We start from the raw sequence: 24,548 nt of genomic DNA on the forward strand, positions 1-24,548 counted from the left end.
TGTGATCAATTAACTCAAATGCAATTCTAGGTCAAGGGCAGTATATCTTAAATTGAAGCTAGTCAAAATGAGCTGTTTAAAAAAATAATGTTTTATGTATGTATTTAATCTATGTATTTATATATGAAAACCTTGCGCTTTTCTTTTGGACGTACCGCCTCTCCGATCTTAATAGCAATATTGCTGGATTTACAAAGCCCTAGAATTTAGTTTAAGCATAAGGTTTTTTTTTTTAAAAGTCATCCAAATCTCCCACAATATCCAAAGAATCCTTTTTTCATATTCAAGGAAGAAAATTTCATTTATATTTACAGCTCAATGGACGGTTGCAGAGAAGGTGAAGTCATCTTCAAAAGTATTTTAAACTTGGACAAAGACAATCTGAAAATGCATCTATATTAATTGCAAAAGCAACAGCCAATGATCAAGCTTTGTCATACATTTCATAGCAAAATGGTAATAAATATGTAGTGTTTTCAGACTCACTTAGATGTAGAATTGGACATACTAGGGTTACAAATCCATACTTTTTTAAGAGACGATGCTCCATTTTCTATAGCTTGCAACAAAGATAATACTGTCAATCAATTCCTTCTTAAATGACATGATCTTGCACTGTTTATCAAGTCAACTCACTTTGAGAACTTCAGTTCCAATGTAGTCAAAATATATTGACGTGCCAAAGCTAGATTCTGAGATGTTTTTGTTCTGGGTCAGAATCTCGCTTCTACGTAGAGGGGAGATTTTGCCCAAACACAAAATATCACAATACCTCATTGCGTAGTTCAATTAGTTGAACTAAGTTCCAATGTAGCCGTTTAACCTAAACAAAGAAACAACAATGTTGTTAGGTTGTCTGTATGTAAAGTAATTGAGCAGTTCACGTGAAATGTATTCCTCTGCTGTTTTATGTTCACTGATGTTGAGATCTACTTAATAAAGAAATAAAACTGTTTTATTTGGTAAGATACTTTTAATCATGTATAACGTGCAACTGTTTAACATGATCTTGAATAAAAAACTAACGATGCATGACGAGTCCGATTTGCTAATACAGTTTGTTTTCATTGTATTTTTAGGGTACTAGAATATTATAAGAGAGGTGATCAGGAAGTTCCTGCACTGACATTACAAAATAGTATAAACTCTCTTTATTGGAAATCATTTACATTACAAAAGTTTCTTCCTATTTGAACATGGCATTTAGTATTATTTAAATAAATTCCACAATTTAATTACTTTTATGGCTTAATTATCATATTGCTAAATACAAAAAAACATTAAAGATCCTGTATGTTTTGTGATTGATATTGTTACTGTGTGTATAGCACACTTGCGAATATAATTATGCAAATTAAACGATTTTCAAACATCAAAGAATATAGGAAATGTGTACTGCAAATATTTGTGCACATTATATTTAATCAATAAATTATACGCATTCATTTCTTATTGGAAAATTTGACTTAGAATTTATAGAAAATAAATTTCTGATTACCTCCCTTTATTTACATGAAATGTTAAATTCGGTAATATCTTTATAAATAATGCTTATTGGAACTTACAATATTGACAAATCTTAATTTGAGCATCATATTTATGAAATAAAACCATGAAAAAAAATGTGTTACAGGATCTTTAAACAGTGTCAACAATGTAAATATACACACCCTCGAATAACTTGATGCTTTAGGATAATGCAATCCCTATCAACAAAAGCCATGAACATGTGTTCCCAACTACTCCTCTTTACGACGGCCTTCTTTTGAAGATGCCTCAAACAAATGACTGTACTTTCGTCTCAAGGTTGAAGTGTCACAACCAAGTCTCATCATTCGTTTCTATGCGATGAAGGAATTCTTCGCCTTCACGCTCGTGCTTGCGGATGAATTCGTTCGAGCAGCGAACCCTTGTTTCCCAGTTATAAGCTGTCTTAATACCCTGCGCGCACGCTTTAGACATTCCTAACATTTTTCAATATGTTATGAATTTTAGGAGCAGAAATATCACATTCAGAACATTAATTTCACCTGTCGCAGTAAATCATATATTTAATTTTTTCTAACACATCTTCGTTGATCAACTTTTATAGAGCATATTCCTTCACGAAACAGTTGGTGTCAACTAAAGACAACTGCTGCTCAACTACATTTCTGGGTAAAACTGGTGTCTTGTTTCATTTCACACATAATTTAATGGCTGCCGTTTCCTCTACGTCGATCGTAGACGTCATGATTAGTGACAACGCTATTATTAATGCGTATCATATTCAAACAGAAACATAAGTAAACGTTCTGTTTAATACTAATTCATAGGAACGGACTTAATTTTTTTCTTTACTGTACAATTGCACTTTGCGATAATGAAGTAGTGTCTATTGAATTTTGGGGTCAAGTACATATCCTAACATGTTAAATATAAGACAATATGCTGATGTATCTAATGCCGTTGAAATATACTAAATGAACGTTTTAAAATATGACATACAGTCAAGGTCCCAGTTCAGATGGTTTTACACAATACAACGTTGATAATATATGTTCATCTGAACAATCAGATACTTTATTTTCTGTTAAGCACCTAATACTGTGCATAGAATAAAGTATCTGATTGTCCATAGTGTTACAAAGATAATAATATACAACTTCAAAATCTAGGTAAGCTAATTTAAACTTTCGATTCTGCATCTGAAACTAAGCATATGGTCCGAATTTCATAGCTGGTTATAAAACAAAACAAGTAGGTCACTAGGCCAAAATGTAGTTCAGCTGATATTCAATGTCAGAAAGTCTGTAGATTTGAAAATGAAGATTTTGTGGTCATTGAACGCCGCCTTTCCTTGTTGATCTTGTTTATCATATTTTAAACTTTACTATATACATATAAGAAAATTACGGGACCAATTTTGACCAAGACCTATAATTGAAAAATCTTTGTGGAGGTTCACAAACAAGAAGTTATAACAGAGCTACCAACGTACCAGTCTATGGCAAGTTTTACATGAAGCACACATTTAAAAAAAAGTACAGATACCCTATTCAAACCATTTTAGGATATAACATCCAAGTTTGACCATGACCATTGAGATAGGGATCCGTGTGATGCGCATGACACGTCGTCTTATTATTGTGCCACGTAATTTCAAAATCCCTTGATTGATGAAAAAGTTATAAAGCGGACTAAAACATATACCCTATAGCAGACCATGTTAAGCTTTGGCCCCAAAGTGGGACCTTGTTTAAAGGTAGGGTTCGGGTGTTGCACGTGACACGTCGTCTCATTATTGTGAGCATGTGTGCCATGTAATATCAATTTTTCTTGAACGATGAAAAAAGATGGACCGGAAAATTATACACCCTCTAACAGACAATATTGATCTTTAATCACAAAGTGTGTTCTCGGCCTTGGAGGTTGGAGAATGGACAGATGGACAGAGCCTATTTCTATCTCCCCCTTTTTTCCTCAAAAAGGTAGGAGACAATAATACCTTATCCAAAATATCTTTAGTATACGCAAGAGGTTTTTTTCAGAAGATTTCTTCCAATATCTATTGTTCCTGTTAGTTGCCATGACAACCAGATTTCTGCATGGAATCAAATTACTTGAACAACTTTTAAAGCCCTTCACCACCAAGCGACAATGCTGTCAAATCTGGTTGAACTCGGACTTGTGGTATTTAGACATATATATTTAAGTTCACTTTATAATTCTTTTAACGCAAAAAAGAAATATTTATATGTTTTATACATATACGTATATGGTTTAAGGCCCTGAAATCGCATACATGTTTATAGGCCCCTGGGCCAAGGTCAGTTTTAAACCAGGGGCATTTATTTGAACAAACTTGGTAGACACCCATTGGAAGATATTTCATGATAAATATCTAAGCTCTAGCTCTTTGAAGTTTTTATAAGAAGTTTTTTAAGTTTTAACTATATACATATAGGGAAAAACAATGACCCCATCCCCCCTCCCCTGGAAGAGGCCAATTTTGACCCTAGGGATTTTATTTGAACATATACGATTTTATTTTACACATATATGGAAAATCAATGACCCCGGAGCGGGGCCAATTTTAACCCAAGGAACAAACCTACTACGATCAGTCTACTTGCAAACAAGCATTTTCAATTTTGAAAATATGAATTTATCATTCAAAATTGTAAAAGAATTTTAAGACTTTAATTTTCATACCAAAAAATGAGCTTATTTATCTATTGGTCGGCCGTTCAAGATGGTAACATCATATCGGTCAGTCTAGTTGCAAATCAATCCATACAAGCTATCGACATTCTACATAAATCTTATGACATAGATTTATGTGTCATATAATAATTAGATATTGACACAACTTTATATTAAATTAAATCATATTCAGTTATAATGACATACTGCGGACAATTCAACATGCTTCATTCGTGCCATTTCTGTACTTAATATGTTTGTACACTTCTGTACTCAATTCTGGACATTGGTTGTTGACTTTTTACTTTATAAAATCTAAAGTGCCCTTGTTTCATTTATTTTTGGCTGACTAAAATTCAATGTTGTGAATACGATTAATGAATCTGGACGCATGCTGCTTTAATGTGCCTCGATTTCTATTTTTTTTTTCTTTTTTTTTAATCTAATTTAAACATAAGTTGTGAAGTTGCATTTCTGAGTGACGGGGAAAACATGTATACTTGAAAGGTAAATGACATATCACCTCGGCAAATTTCTCGATTTGAATAACCCTATTGAACCTCAATTATCACAAAAACGAATTCATCAAACGTGTAAAATAATCGCTCGAATTCCTCACACGTGTTTGACAAGTTCGTACGAATTTGGCACAAAAAGGTGCTGTGAAATTCTCAAGCACTTTTTTTCAACCAACTCTTAGTATAAACGAAATTTTCACAGAAAATATGAGACATATCGGTACGTATTTTTCACACAAACAAGTTTATTAAAGATGATATAAAAGAAGTATTCAATTTTTTTATCTAAAACAGCGTAATACATAATTATCTAAACTGGAAGCCTAAAACTATATTATCATATCAAAAATAATTAAGTTTTTCATATACATGTATATAAATAGGAAATATTATGTAAATAAAAACAGACACTGGCGCTTCCTGTACTGTCTACAACAAAACGGATTGCCCCCCCCCCCCCTCCCACCTTTTCACCCTTACAGCCCTTATCCCTTTAATTCCCTTATGGGCCCGTTTTAGTTGATATTATTTCACATTACATGTCCCAATCCTTTCACCCTTATGTCCACTCAAGGTTTTTGTTTGGTGTCTTCTGGGTGCCCTACTCGAGTGTGTTGGGGACCGCGTCCTGTGAACGTTGCCTTTGCCTTGTTGATCTTTATTCTTGTTTTTTTTACCTTCTCACACTATCAGTGTGATGACCTACACAATCATATCTTGTCGAAATGTTTACAGTACTTGATGATTTTGTCTTGTTTACATATCGTCAAAATCTGTGTATCATTTCTAAATTTCTCACGATGGCGCGTGCGGTTTAAATTGGGTCAATCAAATGTTGATTTTGTGGTATGTCGCGTGCTTGCTTATCAAGACGATTTCTAATTGGCTAGCGCTTTAATTTCCTTGCATACTATTTTCCTTCCGATAAAACTGCAGTAAGATATTAAAGGCTATTTTATCATAACATCTGAGTGCAAAAAATGATTAAAGTTATAGATATTTATAATGACTGTTTAATAATAAAGGATATCAACTTAAAAGTTCGTTATTTTGCGGAACTGAAATAATAATGCTATCATGAAGTGATAATAATGAAATATTTTAACTTTGATAAGAAAGATGACATTATCATTTGCAGCATTTGATTATTATAGTGGCTAACAACTGAATATAACATGAAACAAACTGAAAACAGTACCAGCATCCTTCTTCTAACGAAGGGGTTTCCTTATGGGTTGATGCATCAGAATTACAGCTGCGTGATCGTAAGAGGCGATTCAATGGGTTCGAATTACTTGAGTCTATGCATTAAGTTCCAGCAGGTGAGAGGTTTTGATCCCTGGTAGGGCTTTCTTGTTCTTACACCCGATGTAAGACGAAATAATTCTTCCTTTTTCGGCGCCATATGACCTTAATTGTGTAGGTGCGCCGTAAACAAACAAAATAAACAAACAGTAACAAAATATTTAGGTTGCTCTGAATATGTAAGCATTTTTTAAACGATCACTTGAGATGTCAATCAAAATTGTTGAGATTCGGTATTGATTGGCTGAGTCATATTGCAGACGTACGGAAGCGACCTCTTGCCAATTCATAATGTTCTATAAAAAAAATAAACTCCTACGTAGGAGATAAAAAAAACCTAATTAGGAGTTTGTAACTCATACGTAGGACTTTTAAACTCATACGTAGGACTTTGTAAGTCCTACGTTGCACTTTATAACTCCTACGGAGGACTTTTTAACTCCTACGTAGGAGATAAAAAGCCTAATTAGGAGTTTATAACTCCTACGTAGGACTTTATAACTCCTACGTAGGAAATAAAAAATCCTAATTAGGATTTTGTATCTGCTACGTAGGACTTTATGACTTTATAAGAAATGCATACAGAATGCTTTGCAAATCTAAACATTCTGGACCGGTATATCGGCGAAGGAACAAGACACTTAACCCCCCCCCCCGGCCGAAATTTTAAATCTTAAATATAGAGGACATTTCACCTTTGGTTCATACAGAATTTATTTAAGTTTGGTTGTGTAGGAAGCTATAAGCTTATAGACACACTTTCGAATCCGTTCCTGGAACCAACCAGTACGTACTTGAGCAATGAGTGTAAAGTTTCTTGCTCAAGGAAACAACGGCTTGCGCCTAACGGGGTTTGAACCCATGATCATTAGGCTACTATTCACACGGCCATGCCGCCACACTTCACCTTTTAATCAAGTGTCTCAGGTTTCTAGAGTGTACAGTGTCTTAGGGTGAGGTGTCTGTAAGCATTGGCGATGTATCCCGAAAAATTGCTTTACAGCTATTCGAAAAAAACTTACTCGACAACAAGCATATATATCAAAATTTTAAAAGGCTTTAACGAATACGTTTTCCATACGAACTAGCTGAACAAAACGAGCAATTTATCCATTTTTGGCCGTTTCAAATGATTTAATCCTTATAGGGGGCAGGGGGAGAAGTGAAGTGTCATGTTCCTGCTCCGTAAAAGTTAAGAAGATAACGGTTTGCGGAGCATTATGCATGCATATGTTTAATAATGAATTACATTGTATATCCTACTTTGAACAAAGTTTAACCCATACATTTTGTGTACATGTGTATAATAAAAATATCTAAACGTACATAATACAGAATCATCGTTTAATATATGCAGAGAATGACAAAATCATCTCTGGCTCCAGACTAAAGGTATTTGCACCAGGACGCTTCCGTAGAGACGTGTCTAAATTTAGCAATCAAAATTTACATATTATATAAATCGAGGTCGGCATGATATTAATAGCTCACTGATTGGTTGGCAGACATTTTCTCTTAGCAAATGAAATCACAATCTTCGGTTTCTATTTTTTTATTAAAATATAACTTTATCTTTTGCACTTGTATCAAAGGTGTTTTTTTATCAAATCTGGCTAACAACAAAACATAAAATAAGTGAAAATATCAATAAAACTGTCCGTGATTTGGATCACGTTTTTGGCTATTTAATTTTGTAAACAAAGCCAAAAGTTTTCAGTCAGATATTTCTTTATATTATTATATTATGCAATTTTCGAAACCTGTCTTTTGTGAACATAATTATATGATTAACATACTATGAAGTGTTCTGTATGACCAACTGACAGGTGCAGCTAACAAAATTCAAAATGCACTAGCATTAGAACCCTATGGTATATACTCAGATATTTCTGTTGGGATTCGTTTATTTTGTTTATTTTTTATTTTATTGTATTATTTTTTCATTATTATTTTTTTTTGTGGGGGGCGGGGTGTTGTTGCTTTTTAATACATAATATCAAGAAGGGTAGAAATATTAACTTCTGAATGTAAAGTTATGTTGTTTTTCATATTCATATTTTATCAGCAATATTACAACTATACGGAGGGATTTTTAATATCATATTCAGAAAGGAGAGAGGAAATGTACAACAATACCCTTTTGAATGGAAGAGGTTTTAACGCCACAAGAATGATGTGCTATACATAACTAAGTCTGCTGTCTAACAGAGATGTTGCAGCGGAGAGAGTTCGAATGTACATAAATAGCTTGAATTCATAACGTAGCACATGCATCGAAAGTGACCAAAATATATATTCTTAACCACTTGATGACTTCAGAACAGTTTTAGTGGTTCAAATGGGCGAATGGTATTTTAAGGAGTATTTTGTTTTCTAAAGCTAAAGGATATATATTATATAAATATGAAATATTTTCACGTCAAGCGAAAAAGATCAGTAGACTGACAAAATAATGTTTTATTATTTTTGTTAACACATTTTTGAAATATGATATAATTCTGATTCCATTTATTTTTACAATTCCAACGGCTTTATAGAAATTGATTTAATTCAATATCTTAAATATTAGTTGAAGGTTATTGTTGACTCGGCATATTTAATAATAAAATGTTCGTCCAGAATCAGGATTTATGTTATGCAAAGACGATACATGTACAATGTATAAGAAATCTTAACATTGATTAACTTATTGACAATTGGTTAATGTTTTTTGCATAGAATAGGCTATTTTTCCCTCTTTTGTCCATGTTATAACGTGACCAAAACCATGTGTAATGCTATGTTCTCAACGCCGATCAGATCAACTCGATCGTCCCGATCACATGTATGCATTTCTTTGAACAGTTTAGCAGGCATGCTGTTCGCTATCAGTTTCTCTATTTGTTAAAGGGTTTGTAAGCGAACAGCATGGATCCAGATCAGACTGTGCGGATGCGCAGGCTGGTCTGGATCCATTCCGGTCGCAAACGCATTATGTTGGTTTTGTCATGGCGCGGCTCATTTAATTGTTCATGTTAATAAAATGTTCTAATAGGTCTGTGCATTCTGATTTCTTATTCGTGTTTATTCCATATTGTAATCATTAATGGATCTTTCATGTTAACCATCCACGAACGATGTCTAATATCTATATACATTTTTTTGTATAACAAAGCAACTCTTTCATTAACAGTAATGAAATCATCTGCACTTTGAACTCTTTCTTTCCACTGTATTAATACGTTCCAGAGATATTTTGTTACATTCATAGAACAAAATTCACTTATTTCATCAGTTATATGGTCATAAAACAAGCCAAATATAATTATATTGCATTTTACTATGAATATTTTAAAGTGTTTTTTTGTCACACCGACACAGTAAAGGTCATATGGCGATGTTACAGCTTAGTAATGGTGTAGGAAGGCCTCAGGTGCCCTACCATGCATTATTTCAAGTACGACAGGCACCTGAGTAGAACAACCGACGTTCCGTAAGCTACCTAGAAATCTTTGTCACATGAAAGAATACAAAGTCCCTGACGGGATTCGAACCCACAGCGATAAGGGCAAGTGGTTGAAGACACCGAGCTTAACCCCTCGGCTATAGACGCCCCTTGCTATAAATGTGATACCGTATATGTGATTGACTATAATTAAAGAGCAGGTGAAGGAAGTTGTCTGCAAAATATGTCATGGTATAACTGATCATTTTCTTCACGCATAAAATTTCCAACTTTTATCATATCAGCCCCTTGTTCAAAGCATAATTCATTCGGCCAGTTTGATTTTAATTGATCGTCAATATTCTTATCGTAGCGCCAGTTTGGATAACCACATAACAAATGTGTAACCACTACAATATCTCCATTTTCCATTACAAGCACCCCTGGGCTACCAGATGCGCCCTTTCTGAAAAGGTAATGAAACAAAATTCTATTTTCGCTCGAGAGAGTGCTGTTTGGCGGGAACTCATAGTTTTTATCTGTTCGTTCATTATTCAGTGCTTTCGCCCTTGTGAACTCCTCTAATGTTGTAGGATCTGACCTATCGATAAGTTTGTCAACCTTGTCAGACTCCATAACTCCTCCTTCATGACCTATTAAATAAAAAGAACCGCTAAAATTTGGAAAACCAAAGCGCTCAAATGGTGGTGGGAAAGGATTTCCATCAGAATGTTCCGCTAGCTCCAACACGGCTGTGTCTGTTTCCTCATTGCGAAAGAGCATCAGTGGTTTAAAGGAAAAGCGCCATTTCTTTTCACTAAGCCTTTTCAAATGTTTGAATATACAATACACGTTGCCATCTTGTAAAGCGTTCAGTGGATTTTGGTCAGATTCAACGCTCTGATAAACTGAAAAAATATCGTATACATACTCCAGAAAATTTGACATGTTATGTGGAATCGATCGTATGCTGAATTTTTTGGCGCATTTGCAATTTTTTACATATCATTGCCCTACACTTATATAGACATTCGTAGACACTGGCCGAATAAATTTTAAACAGACATAACAGTAAAGGATCATTTAGTTATGTCCAATATGCTCTTCTGGTAAAGATGAGGAAGTTTGTTGTTAGATAACTCGAAGTCTTGAGACTTAAAAATCATAACGGTAACCTTTGTTAATAAAATCGGAATCAATCAAAACTATTAAAATCTTTAAACTGGGGCGAATAATCTTAGACCATATTTCAGACGTTCATAAATTATTTCGTTAGCCTTTACTTTATAAATATATCAAATCTTCCTAAATACTATATAGATTAGAAAATAAACATACCAGTATCAATAATTCCTTGCACAACGTGGAATGCCGTCATTACGTTCTTGCTGCCTACCCTAAATCCCGTACCAGTACCGTCAGGGAACCGTATTTGACAAACACTGTCGGAACACTTTCCCAAATATTCGTGTACGTACATAAATTCTCTTGATTTCACATTTCTTACATCTATAAAATTTCCTGTTGATCTAGAATCGGATGCTTGTTGTTTACTTTCTTCCTTGTATCATGTTGTAATTATGTCTTTCCTTTCACCTGAAACTTATATATCATTTACTTACTCGAAATTAACAAGAAACGGGAGTGTTTAAGAATGTCTGAAAGTCAATGTTAGCGCTAGTCCATTGAAATATTTAAAATGAACTTTTTATCTCGATCAAAACGTCTCTGTAACATGGACAAATGTGATAAACTTTTAGTGTTTATGTTGACAATACCTTAAAGTTGAGAGTTTTCTAATGTAAAGAAATATTTACATACATGTACGTTTACTTCGACTTTTCCAATGTTGTTTGTCTCACATGTATTTTGGTGTTGTGCTGTACCTTCAGTGTGCACACATCTACTGAACAGATTCCCCATCTTCCTAGTCGTATACCCCTAATTGTTCCAAATATGAAAGGTTATTTTGTTCAACAATATTAATAGATGTATCTGTGTTATAATAATAATGTGTTACTGAATTTGTACATGCACAGGTTCACTTAAAGCGTATTGAGTCTGCTTCATGGAACAAATTAGCGCTGATGCCATATAAGTAAATATACAGACGTGTCACCAGGAAAGCTTAAATCATATATTCTAATAAGTTATCCAAAGTTCTAAAGTTTATAGTCAAACATATTAATTACTGGACCACCAGTACTCATTTTTTTCATATTTGCCATTTTAACTTAATAAATGAACTTCGGAATATAAACTCCTCTACCAAATGAAGTTATTGTTTAAAGAATAATTTTATCTTTTAATTAATGCATGCAAGACAAACTCATATACAGAAAAGCAAATGAGATTGTGGAATCCGCATAATAAAATAAATATAGGACATGTTACGTTCTTGTTACTTGATCACTCTATTCCATATAGTCTTAATACAACAGAAATATATCAACAATGTAAGGCTTTTGATTTATATTACATCAAATTATCTATTTATTACATATTTGAAATGAGACATAATTATTTTGCATATCAGTATACGGTGGATTATAAATTTTGTTGATTTAGATGCATACTTTAACCAAAAATAGTTTTGTAAAATTATGTATAACTTAGTATTTATTATTCAGTATTAAAGTATAGTATCACTGTTTGTAAGTCATTTATAATGAACTTTAATCTGTCTGACCCTGGGCGTCCACTCGATAGCTTCAATTAAATGAATGCTGACTTTAAAAACACTTACATTTTTAGTAGCTGGAATTATGTTTTCAAATCTTTAATGTCACGCTGATTTAAAGATATACTATGTTCAAATTTGATATCAGAAAATATTGATAATTGCTACCCAGTCTCTTTGTAAATATGAAATAAACATGTTTTGACTTCACACAAAGTTAATATGTCATGTTTAAATCCCTACACACATAGGTCAAATATCTTTAACGGGATCATATTAAATGACACGTTGGTTCCGATTAAACAGATTACCTTTATCAAAGAATTTGAAAAACTGAACCATCTCATTTAACAAAACAATCGTAATTTTAACCACTAAATGCCTTAACTACAAGCAAAGTATGCAAATACATTTTCTTTGGATGCCATGGATTTAAGCAAATAAGATATATACTGAAAATAATTACTCTGTTTTGATCACAGGGGGCCCACAAAGTGTTTGGATGGTATATACTGCTTGATGGTGCCCTTAAAATGAGATTTTAGTCATAACCTTATAATATGTATATAAATATAGATAAGGGGCATTATTCGGTAAATAGAGAATTTTCGATCACCCACAAATTCATGCAAGATTTTCCTCTAATTAAAAAAAATCCACTATGTACTGCATTGCATAGCTTATTTAATCCACAATTGATAAACACTAACTCTATTCTGATTACCTTAGCAATTTTAAGAACTTTATTCCAAACCGTTAACTTCTGTCACAAATTTGCTTACTCGTACGAGATGTCGCAACACCAAATTCTACGGGTAAAATATCAATTTTAAAAGGAAAAGGTACTATTTAAAGGCATGAAAACAATACCACAACATAGTTTCTATAAACTATTTGCGAAAATAGTCGCATTACTAATTTTACTTAATGAGGCTGAGTCATATTGGAGACGTTATCAAAGTTAAAATATAACATAAATCGAGGTGGGTATTACTTGATATCAATAGCCAGAATGCATTTTCTACAAGGAAAGTAAAAAAGCTTTTTAATTTTAGAAATCAAGGGAGGCAACAACAATAAACTGTTGCATGAAAGGTGTTAGAGTTGCATCGCTCAATTTATCATACATTATTTCTGGTGGTCATTTATCAAAATATTTTCCAGAGATTAGCTGATCATGTAGGACGACTTGACATGGACTGCTCCGCGAAGACCTTTGTCAGGGGTGTTGGGGCGAGGATAGGGAGAATTTAGAGAAACAATGACTCATATCTACAAAAGCTTCACATTTATTCAATGGTGCAGAATAGTGCGCATAAAGAGCAGATTTTAAACAATTCGAAATTGCAATTAATCAAAATATACTCATATTCCGAGTTATCTTAAGTGATGCTAATAATTATTTCCTTCAATTTCTTACAGAATATATAAAGATATAAATGTATATAATTATAGTTTTCACCATCTTCATTCGCGCTTGGTGTTTTATGGGTGGTCTCACTGTAATCCATTGCAAAAAAACGACGTGCGAAATAGTCTTTTTGTTCAGGGGATGTTTGTTATTTCGATAGGCTGTATCAGTTAATAGAAGGGAAAATTCTAGCGTAAACATAATATATACGCACTAGTTACTTCCCCTATGCAACTGGTGATGATGTGTAAATCAAAGGTATATCACATTGGTTTTGAAAATTGATAAGATACACAAATAATATGGATATAAAAACCACGCATATATGGCACAATATTGGAAACATATTTATATCATTTGATGAAGACGATATATGCAAAACTAAGGATTGATTAATTCATATATTTCAAAAAGCTTATTAAAGTTGAACTCGGAGCTTTTTTTCTTTTACTTTCAAATACCAAACTATAATTTTAAAGTGATATTATGCTCATTTTTCGTTGTTAAGGTGATCAGATAAATTTGTTAAAAAAATTATTATAAAAGAGTGTCTAATATGAGAAATTTTTAATTATTGGCAAAGCCGGTTCGTAGTATCGACCGCCGAAATATGACAAAAAAATCAACTTCTACAATCGGCTAGAAAATAAGATGAACAAACGTCAATGATTGAAAAATAATTGATTATGACAAGAGTAAAATATATTAACAAAAGTTTAACCCAGTAGTGTTCCCGCCCGAACGTAACCGACGAATTCCGAAGAACATTACGGAAATTTCGTTGATTTACTTCGGTTTAACAATGATTCATGCAATTTTCGAAAAATTAAATTTTCAATTATGACGACATGGTTAGATATTTTGCATTTTACCTTTACTTTCACAATTATATTCAGATGGATATAAAAACCCTAATATGGCTCAATATTAGAAACATATTTTATAACTTTGAATATAGAATTGTAACGAGAAAAGTAATGATAGCACCAAACTGCTTAAAGTATGAATGAATCATTTTGTATGTTTATTTTCCCGATATCAATACATTACTTTTTAAACTAAATTGATAATAATTTTTTTTGCAAGTATAGTAATCAAATATTTTTTTATTCTATCTTTTTTATTATTTTTTTTTTTTTTTTTTTTTTTTTTTTTATTTTTGCTAGTAAGAAAACTGAACACTAATCTTGATATCTTGCTAATTAAGCCTCAAAATAAAACCTTATCCTACTTGATAAATTAGCCTTAAAAAGCCTTCTCTGTCCTGATAATTTAGCGTCAACACAAAGCCTTCTTCCTTTTTTGAACATTTAGCTGATAATTTAGCGTCAACACAAAGCCTTCTTCCTTTTTTTAACATTTAGCTGAAAATTTAGCCTCAAAACAAACCTCTCCTTATTTAACAAACAAACTTGTTGTTTAAGCTGATGACTTTTTATAAGTTATTTTTATATCAAGGTGTATAATACTTAAAGGATTTTCTCTGAGGGTTTTTTTTACATGACGGGACTGAAAATCTATTCGAGATTTTTATACCAATTGATTTAGGTCTAACCAAAAACTTTTGAACACTGTGGCGCCGTGTTATGTCGCAACGCCGCTAAATGTCGCACTTTACGCTAAATGTCACATAATTGCCTCTAAATGTCGCAACCACCCCTAAATGTCGCAAAACCGTCTGCCGTTAAATGTTGCAACAGTAACGTTAAATGCAAACTCCTCACAGTCACATGACTTAACGTCGAATATTCAAATGTAGATATCGACCATTACATAAAAAAATGTAACGTCATCTTTCTCCTTCTGTTTTATTTTTAACTTTTTGTACCTACGTCCGTTATATTTTATCAAAAAATTATTAAAAGTTTACAAAATAATAAAAAAATAAATTAAAAAGCTAAAAGATATGAAATATCAAAATCACGGGGGAGGAAGTGTTACACGAAGGATGGGGTTCTTATGATAACTTGTTCAGGAGTTCTTGTGATAACTGTCACGGAGTTCGTGGGAAAACATCTGTATATACTACAAAAACACTCGTTAAAAATGGTTATTTTTATCGTTCAAAAATGAGTTTTAGATGCTTAATTAAACTTTAATGATTAAGCTTGTCTTACATCTTGTATTATGTGTCAAAAACTAATTCACATGCCATTTTTAATCGCCTCTTGCTTCAAATCTTGTAGTTTTCAGTAAAATTTCCAAATTATTTGCTAATTCACAAGTTTCTGGTCTTCATCCTTGCCATACATAATTACCTAATTATAATGCAAAATTGCAAACATAAAGCACATAGTTCTTATGATAACTTTTGTTATTGCCAATATGTTGTTCTTGCGCTAAATCACTGCAGGTTTTAGCGTTTTTTATTATTCAATAAGATTGTAAATCATTATGAAATGTAGTACGCTCAACCTTTGCGCAAAAAATACTATATATAATGTTGGTTTTGAGTGAGTTTTAGTTCAAGAGATATTATTTCTTACCCCCTTTTCTTTTTCATAGTATTTTTTTTTTGTTTGACGCAGATTTTGTAGACTGGAAAAAGGATTTATATACTGGTTTCCTATCAGTTTCCGGCTCCTAGCAGTATTCTGGCCCTTTATCATTTTCATCCAGGCATACAGACTGTTCGAGAGATCGGTAGGTCATCATGTATCGTACATAGGTGTGGAAATTATCCTGGTTATATACTTATTTATTATGGTATAAAATGATACAAATTACTTAGCCCTTAGGTAAGGGAAGCATGCCTATATATTGTCTGCTTAAGAAAGGTGGTTGCTTAAAACATGTGAAACTGAGAACAACGTGTACGTTTTGAGACATTTTTGTTTTGTGGTTTAAGCCATTATACTGCTGAATATCAGTGACCGCTGGTTCAATTTTTACTGTAGCTATTTATCCTTTGCAGACACTTAAGAACAACTTTTTATCCACATTTTTGTGCAAAGGATGATCGTACTGCATTTCATAATGATTTACAATCTTACTGAATAATAATAAACGCCAAAACGTGCTGTGTTTTAGCACAAGAAACACACTGACAATAACAAAGTTATCATAAGAACTCTGTGACATCTTCAGAGTTATCACAAGAACTCCGGGACATTTGAAAACTTGGCTGTAAATCTGTTTGCCGGTGCTTTATGATTGCAATTTTGCATTATAATTAGGTAATTATGTATGGCAAGGATGAAGACCAGAAATAAACAGGCCAAAACTTGTGAATTGGCAAGTTATTTCGAAATTTTACTGAAAACTACCAGATTTGAAACAAGAGGCGATTAAAAATGGCCTGTGAATTAGGCTTTGACACATAATACAAGATGTAAGTCAAGCTTAATCATCAAAGTTTAATTAAGCACCTAAAACTCATTTTTGAACGATGAAAATAACCATTTTAACGAGTGTTTTTGTAGTATATACAGATGTTTTCCGACGAACTCCGTGACAGTTATCACAAGAACTCCTGAACAAGTTATTATAAGAACTCCATCCTTCGTGTAACACTTCCTCCCTCGTGAAAATATTGATATTTAAATGTTTGTGATGGCTGTACTGATAAGGGGAGATTACTGCGTAGGAGATTGCGTTAAATGTCGCACGATTTACCCTTACTATTATATTAAACTGTCGCAACACCACCGTTAAATGTCGCAATATCTAAATTCATATAGTATGTCAATATTAAGGTTATGTTAAGGCCTCAACAGACGGTTGGATTTAGTTGTACAACACTTATTAGAGATAAGATGTACAATTTTCAAAGCAATACAACACTTGCATTCAGACCATAATTCTGCATTGAAGGAATCATCTGCAGGTTTCCCTAAAAAAGGTCCCTCCCAATTGATCCCTTACATACTTTACTCAGATTTTTTTTCTCAATGAGTAATGATTTAAACACCTCCGTTATTTTTAATATTTTTTTTATAATTTTATTTTTCTTCATGTGCAGCCTGACCGAGACTCAAACCTTGGACCCTCGGAATACCGTACTGCAGCTCTACTGACTGAGCTATCCGGCCGCCTACGAACTACCACCCCTGATGAGAGAACAGTTCAATACCGTGATATAATCATTTTCAGTAATAATTTGGGATTCGAACATACCACAACTTTGGGTCTTCTGAAGAGTTTTTCAACGTCATTTTAACCCCCATCTTACTACTATGTTTATCTTAAAGCCCTAATTGTTCTGGAATTTCATTCATTACACCTATTATCAGAAGATAATTTGGCAATCTGTTACTTGTCATTGCGGGAGGTCTGTACGACAAGATTTTCAAAATAGAACATGTCCTATCCCTAACATCATTAAGGTTTACGAATTCAAGAAATAGTAGCCTTCATACATTAAGATTTGCTTGTACATCTTAGTTTTAATTGGTGTTGTACTTCAAATCCTGTTGAGGCCTTTAGTGAACTGGGGACCTGCTATCTGTCAGATATAAAAGAATTTGCTGTGATGTCTAAATTATTGGTTGAAATTAAAGTAATCTTTGTCGGTATTATAAATTAACGACCATTATTTATGCCAAAGGGCCCCTTGGTGATAAAACGCATTTGTATACTTTTTTCATTTAGCAACCCAGATGTCGTGGGTTCAAGCTAGAGGATTGTCCCAGAAATATTCAATTAAAATTCAATTTTAGATCAGTATTTGATACTGCGTGTCGGCTTTTCATCTACAAGCATGTTTTATGGACCTGTATTATAGGTATTATACTACCTAGGTATCACAATTGGATTAGTTTTATAAATTTCATTGATGCAAACAAATCTGATTAGTTTTTCGCTCTTTTCCTTTTTCTTTTCTTTAGTTGCCAGTAAAGAAAAGAATTATTAGGACCAGTTTAATATTATGCTTTTCATGACCAGTTTAATTTTTGAACTTCTCGACATAAATCATCGGAGAATGGCGGACACTTTACTTATTGGTCTATCCTGGCGGGCTGATGATTATACAAGATGATACTGACATGTTAAAAATAATATCATTTGATTCTAGTTACCTTGTAATTATTGGTTCGTATTTTTTTAAAATAGCAACAAGCGATGTAATAGGAAATTGTTGCGCCAGCACAACCAAATTCAATCGCATTTTTTGGTGGTTTAAGCACGAATTTCAGTAGTAGTTCAATGTAAAAAAAAACTTGTTTTAAAAGGTTCTAAAGTAGTTAGAAAATCTCCATTGTTATATCAAGTATCACATGTCTGATAGTTTGATGCCGTTGGAATAAATGCAAGACTTTACCGATATGTAGTCTCAAAGAGGGAATGTGTTTTAGAAAGGTATTGCGTTGTATAGTGGTAAGTAAAAGTATATCTAGACTTTGGTATCGCCTGAATTTCTCACGTTGTAGGTAAAATGATAGGTCCCGTGGGTTTGGCAAGCCGTTTTAACCGTTAGCAAATAATTTTACAATCATTGCTTAGTACTGGCTGATTCCAGTTTATACAGTGTTTTATTACGCTTCGAGCTTCCAAAACAACAGAACTAAAATAAATTTGTATAACCTTAAAAAAATCAGATTGTAGAACGCTAGTACTTTACAATTAGCAATTTATACAAAATAAGCAGTCTGATACAAATAGATTTTTGTCGGATTTTACGTGAGGGACATGTTGTGACTTTTCAGTCTTACTGGTGAAGAAATACCTCAGGTGCCTTACCGTACATTTTTCAGGCACGAACGGGAACCTGAATAAAACCGGCGACGTTCTGTAAACTAGCTGGAGTATATTCTTCATTTATAGAGGATATTGAATGAGTGTAGTTTAATACTTAATTTATTGAACGAGTTGAATAAAATCATATTATGCGAGCCTCTGGCGAGCATAATATTGTTTTATTCAACGAGTTCAATAAATTTAGTATTGAATCTACACGAATATAATATTCTATTTATCACATATATGAAATAAGAACAGTAAACTGTTAAAATGAGTAATTTTTCAATGACGCGCCTATAGTGTAACGCTAACATCAGCGCGCTTTGACGCTATGTTTCTATATAGCGCAAATGACGTCACGTCATTGTGTTATTACACTAGTGTAATATCGTTTTTATTAAATGGCTTTATTACACTCCTGCGCCGCGGTTTATGTGATAAAAAGTATCTTTGCGGGATTCGAACCCGCAACGGTCAGGAGCAAGTAGACAGACACAAGTACGCAAAGCAATATACTTAACAAATAATTTTTATATGCACATAACATATGTAGAGTACTTGCATACTATTATTTAATCAATCGCTTTTACAGTTTAATTTTACTCATAAAGGACATTTAAAAAGCATACATGTATTTTGTCTTGAATCAGCAGATTCCGAACATTCCTCTAGGTCCCAAAGTTACTAAAGATATACAACCATTTACTCTGTGATTATTGTAATATTATACCACTAGCAAGCTTAATTTAATCATGAATATACATCTTGCGACATTTAACGGTAAGGGAAAATCGTGCGACTTTCAACGTTACAGTTGCGACATTTAACTATAGTCAATTCTGCGACATTTAGCGTCGGTTGCGGCATTTAGCGGCAATGGTGCGACATTTAGCGGTAAGTGCGACATTAAGCGGCGTTGCGACATATAGCGGCACCACCAACACAATTTCAGATCATTCGCTCACTCCATATTTCTAAAATAATCATTTTTGATGTGCGAAATGATCTTAAATGAAAAGCTTTTATCAAAATCGAGCAAAAATGCACAAAATATCGGTTTGCAATGGAATTCTGGGCATAGTTTTTTATCACATAAACCGCGGCGCAGGAGTGTAATAAAGCCATTTAATAAAAACGATATTACACTAGTGTAATAACACTTTGACGTGACGTCAATTGCGCTATATATAAACATGGCGTTAAAGCGCGCTAATGTTAGCGTTACACTTTAAACGCGTCGTTGAAAATATACTCATTTTAACAGTTTACTGTTCTTATTTTATGTATGTGATAAAAAGAATATTATATTCGTGTAGATTCAATACTAATTTATTGAACTCGTTGAATAAAACAATATTATGCTCGCCAGAGGCTCGCATAATATGATTTTATCCAACTCGTTCAATAAATTTAGTATTAAACTATACTCATTCAATATCCTCTATATATTATGTTTGTAATTTTTCCGTTTCAAGTTCCCCAGTTTATCGATGTAGGATTATTAATTTTTATGATTTTGGCTTTTTGGACATCATTGAATTCCCTTTTATCAAAATAAGTCTTCCACCGTTTTTTTTTTGTTTGTTTTTTTTTTTTTTTGTTTTTTCATCAGTGCTTTATATGTACGTATATATTCATGAAAAAGAGAGTAACATACGAGGAATACATTAACATTGTACACGTATATATAAAAAAGTAGCGTACGGAATGTCGGTAATTCCATTCTGGTACCTTCTTTGTACCTGTTACAATACATAGAGGCTACAGAGATCTTCCTCCATCAGTAAAATCCTCCATCAGTAAAACACAATAAGTCGACATATGAACTTTCTCGTATAGTGCTGGTTTGAGTAAAAAAAGTTGTTATGTTTTCTATAGAGAAGTAACACGTCTTTAATGCTGAACTATCGTTTATTAACTGATTTGATACAGAGCGTGGCATGCTAAGATAGGGTTAGTAGGCGGGGCTTATTAGTAATACATTCTGACCAATGAATAGCAGAGTAATACACAACAGTTCTCCCTTCTTAACATTTTAGTCCATTATCATATAATTAATACTAAAAATATAATCAAATAACAAGAAAGAGACAACTGGTAGAATCATTTAACAACATGAGATATACGAGATTAATTCATTCGTAAACCAGATCAAACTATCGACCTATTGTTCGTAATTCACCTTTGACTTTTATTACAGTTCACACGAGTTCATTCAGTGGTATGTTTACAACAAAATAGTGTAATGTTTAATTAGATAGCACATTAACTGTCTGTACGCTCTCGAATGTTTATACAGTTACGTAGTCAACTCAGTATGAGAAACGATTAGGTGGTTTGCGTTCTCTCAATGGGTATCTTCGTTCCATTAACATTTGATCTGATCTTTTATTTTCATTTAATGATGGCATTTTCTCAGGATTACCAGGTACTAACAAAGGGTCATTTCTCTCGGTCATAACTGGCATTTCTGACAAATTAAGCGGGATCATGTTTAATGGTGAACTTTCTCGGCGAGAAAGCTCATTATTCATTTCTGATTTCCGTAGCTGGTCAACATGCCTTCTCCAGACTTGATTGTTACCGATATCAATTTTATACATGAGAGGTCCCTCGCGGGATAAAATTGTACCCGATAACCATTTTTCGGTTGAAGTAGGCCTATAGTCTCGCGCTATTATTGAGTCTCCTTCTTTAAACTCTCGGAAATTTCGCGATTCCGATGTTGCCAGTTTCATTCTTTGTTTTTCGACATAACCGTCTATATCCGGTTTTAATAAGTCTAACTTGCTTCGCAAACTTCTGCCCATAAACATCATCGCAGGACTTTCTTGTGTGCTTTGATGTACAGAATTGCGATATGTTAACAAGAAATTTGCCAACTTTAGATTTAGGTCTCCTTTATCAAATTTCATTGCTCGAATTCTTGACTTAAAAGTGCCGTTCAAACGTTCCACTAAACCATTTGTGGACGGTTTAGCAACTGCGGTTCTTATATGAAAAATACCGTTATTTTTCATAAATTGCGCAAATAAATCTGATGTAAATTGTACACCATTATCGCTTACCAATTGTTTTGGTATACCATAACGACTAAATATGGTCCTTAATACATTGACTGTTTTTTCGGCAGACGTACAATTTCCCATATCCTCTATTTCAGCCCATTTGCTTCGAGCACAAACTATTACTAGGAACATATGACCTTGAAATGGACCTACAAAGTCTACATGAACGCGTTCAAAATTAGAGCGCGCATTTTCCCATGGGTGAAGTTGAACTTTTTCTGGCATTTTCTGCTGCATCTGACAGCCCTGACATTGTCTCACCATGTGTTCAATGTCTGAGTCAATGCCAGGCCACCAGACATAACTTCGCGCTAAATTTTTCATTTTAACTATTCCACTGTGGCTACAGTGCAGAAGATCTAAAACTTGACCTCTGAGTTTCTCAGGAATAACAACTCTAATTCCCCACATTAAACAGCCTCTTTGAATAGTTAATTCGTTCCGGCGCGTGTGATAACCTTTCAGGACAGGGTCATTTAAGTTCAGACTCCAGCCCTTGTTTACATTTTCGTAAACACGCGATAAGATAGGTTCACGCTGCGTTTCACGCTTGATTTGCGCGCTAGTTATAGGAAGTTTATCAAATTGTTCATTGAAAAATACTTCCTCAAAATTACTGTCATTTTCTAATATTGATGGCGCGGGCAAACGTGACATTCCATCGACATTAGTATGTTTCTTAGTACTTTTATATTCTATATCATAATCAAAGCCTGACAAATAAACCGCGTATCGTTGTATTCTCGCAGCAGAAGTTGCAGGGATGCCCTTGCTCGGAGAGAATATAGACAACAGTGCTTGACAGTCTGTTATCAGCGTGAATTTTCGACCATATAGATACGGATAATATTTGTGTACTGCCCAGTATATTGCAGTAGCTTCCCTTTGTACTTGCGCGTACATTCTTTCAGACTTTGATAGCGAACGGCTTGCAAATGCAATTGGTTTCTCACTGCCATCAGGCATTACATGTGATAATATTGCAGAAATACCGACAGGGGAAGCATCCGTTGCTAACCGTACGGGTAATTTCGGATCGTAATGCGTAAGGACGGGTTCTATTTTAAATAGATTAAATGTATTACTAATAAGCCCCGCCTACTAACCCTATCTTAGCATGCCACGCTCTGTATCAAATCAGTTAATAAACGATAGTTCAGCATTAAAGACGTGTTACTTCTCTATAGAAAACATAACAATCTGGCGACGAGGATGGGATTGAACATTAAATTTCGGGGATTTTATCTATTAGATATTAATGTTATTATCATAATATGTGTAAAATTCTGGATTTAATTTATAAGTTTTAAAATGGCTGCATTAATTGGACATTTATCTGGATTTGATGGCAATTCAGAATCATGGACATGCTATCAAGAACGTTTAGAGCAGTACTTTTTAGTAAATGAAATAGACGATGAGAAAAAAGTTCCAGCTTTATTAACTTTACTTGGAGAAAAAACTTACGGGTTACTTCGAAATTTGACATCACCGGACAAACCTTCAACACAGTCATATGACGATCTTTGTGAATTATTGAACAAACATCTTAGCCCAAAGCCATTGATTATTGCTGAACGATCGAAACCAAGCGGCGGGTGAAAGTGTAAATGATTACGTAACTTCACTTAGGAAATTGGCAGAACATTGCGGTTTCCAAGCCAGCCTGAACGATACGTTACGGGACCGCTTAGTTTGTGGACTTAAAGATGAGCACATACAGCGTAAACCATTGCCGATGGAAGACTTAAGTTTAAAGAAGGCTGTTGAAACAGCAGTTGCTATGGAAACAGCAACGAGGGACGCCGCAGAACTTCAGTCGTTGACCGCAAGTGTAAATAAGGTTGAGAAAAGGAAACCTTCGAGAAGAGTTGAACACAGGCCACGGCAAAAACCGGCGACCGCAAACTCGACCGGGAAACAAAACGGAAAATGCATTCACTGTGGTAAAGATAATCATGCATCTTTCAAATGCCGATTTAAGAATGCCATTTGCCATGCATGTAATGAACAGGGACACATAAAAAGTATTTGTCTGAAAGCACGTGCACGAGACGTACATGCCATGAACAACGACGACGTTCCTGTGATGAGTATAAATTCCGTGACCAAAGGTTCGAGCAGGAAAATCACCATCACACCAGAGATAGACGACAGACCCATACAAATGGAAGTCGATACGGGCTCAGCTGTTTCTCTGATGTCAAGAGAAGAGTTCCAGAAGTGTTTTGGAAATGTTACATTGGATAGGCCCACATCAGTGTTAAAGACATATTCT

General features: G+C 33.9%; 2 protein-coding genes across 2 annotated transcripts; both read right to left on the reverse strand.

Annotated features, from left to right (window-relative positions):
* Nucleotides 1-8,060: 8,060 nt before the first annotated feature.
* Nucleotides 8,061-11,028, reverse strand: LOC132742528 (uncharacterized). Its single transcript, XM_060730963.1, has 2 exons — nucleotides 10,771-11,028; nucleotides 8,061-10,340 (listed from the first exon to the last, which is right to left on the reverse strand). Exons 1-2 carry the CDS (start codon nucleotides 10,910-10,912, stop codon nucleotides 9,643-9,645), a joined length of 840 nt encoding a protein of 279 aa, XP_060586946.1. The 5' UTR covers nucleotides 10,913-11,028; the 3' UTR covers nucleotides 8,061-9,642.
* Nucleotides 11,029-21,514: 10,486 nt separating this feature from the next.
* LOC132742538 (uncharacterized protein K02A2.6-like) lies at nucleotides 21,515-23,236 on the reverse strand. The gene has a single exon (XM_060730973.1). It carries the CDS (start codon nucleotides 23,234-23,236, stop codon nucleotides 21,515-21,517), a length of 1,722 nt encoding a protein of 573 aa, XP_060586956.1.
* Between the last annotated feature and the right edge of the window lie 1,312 nt (nucleotides 23,237-24,548).

This window comes from Ruditapes philippinarum, unplaced genomic scaffold, assembly GCF_026571515.1.
Source record: "Ruditapes philippinarum isolate M1 unplaced genomic scaffold, ASM2657151v2 ctg160_1_1_1_1, whole genome shotgun sequence".
NCBI lineage: Eukaryota > Metazoa > Mollusca > Bivalvia > Venerida > Veneridae > Ruditapes > Ruditapes philippinarum.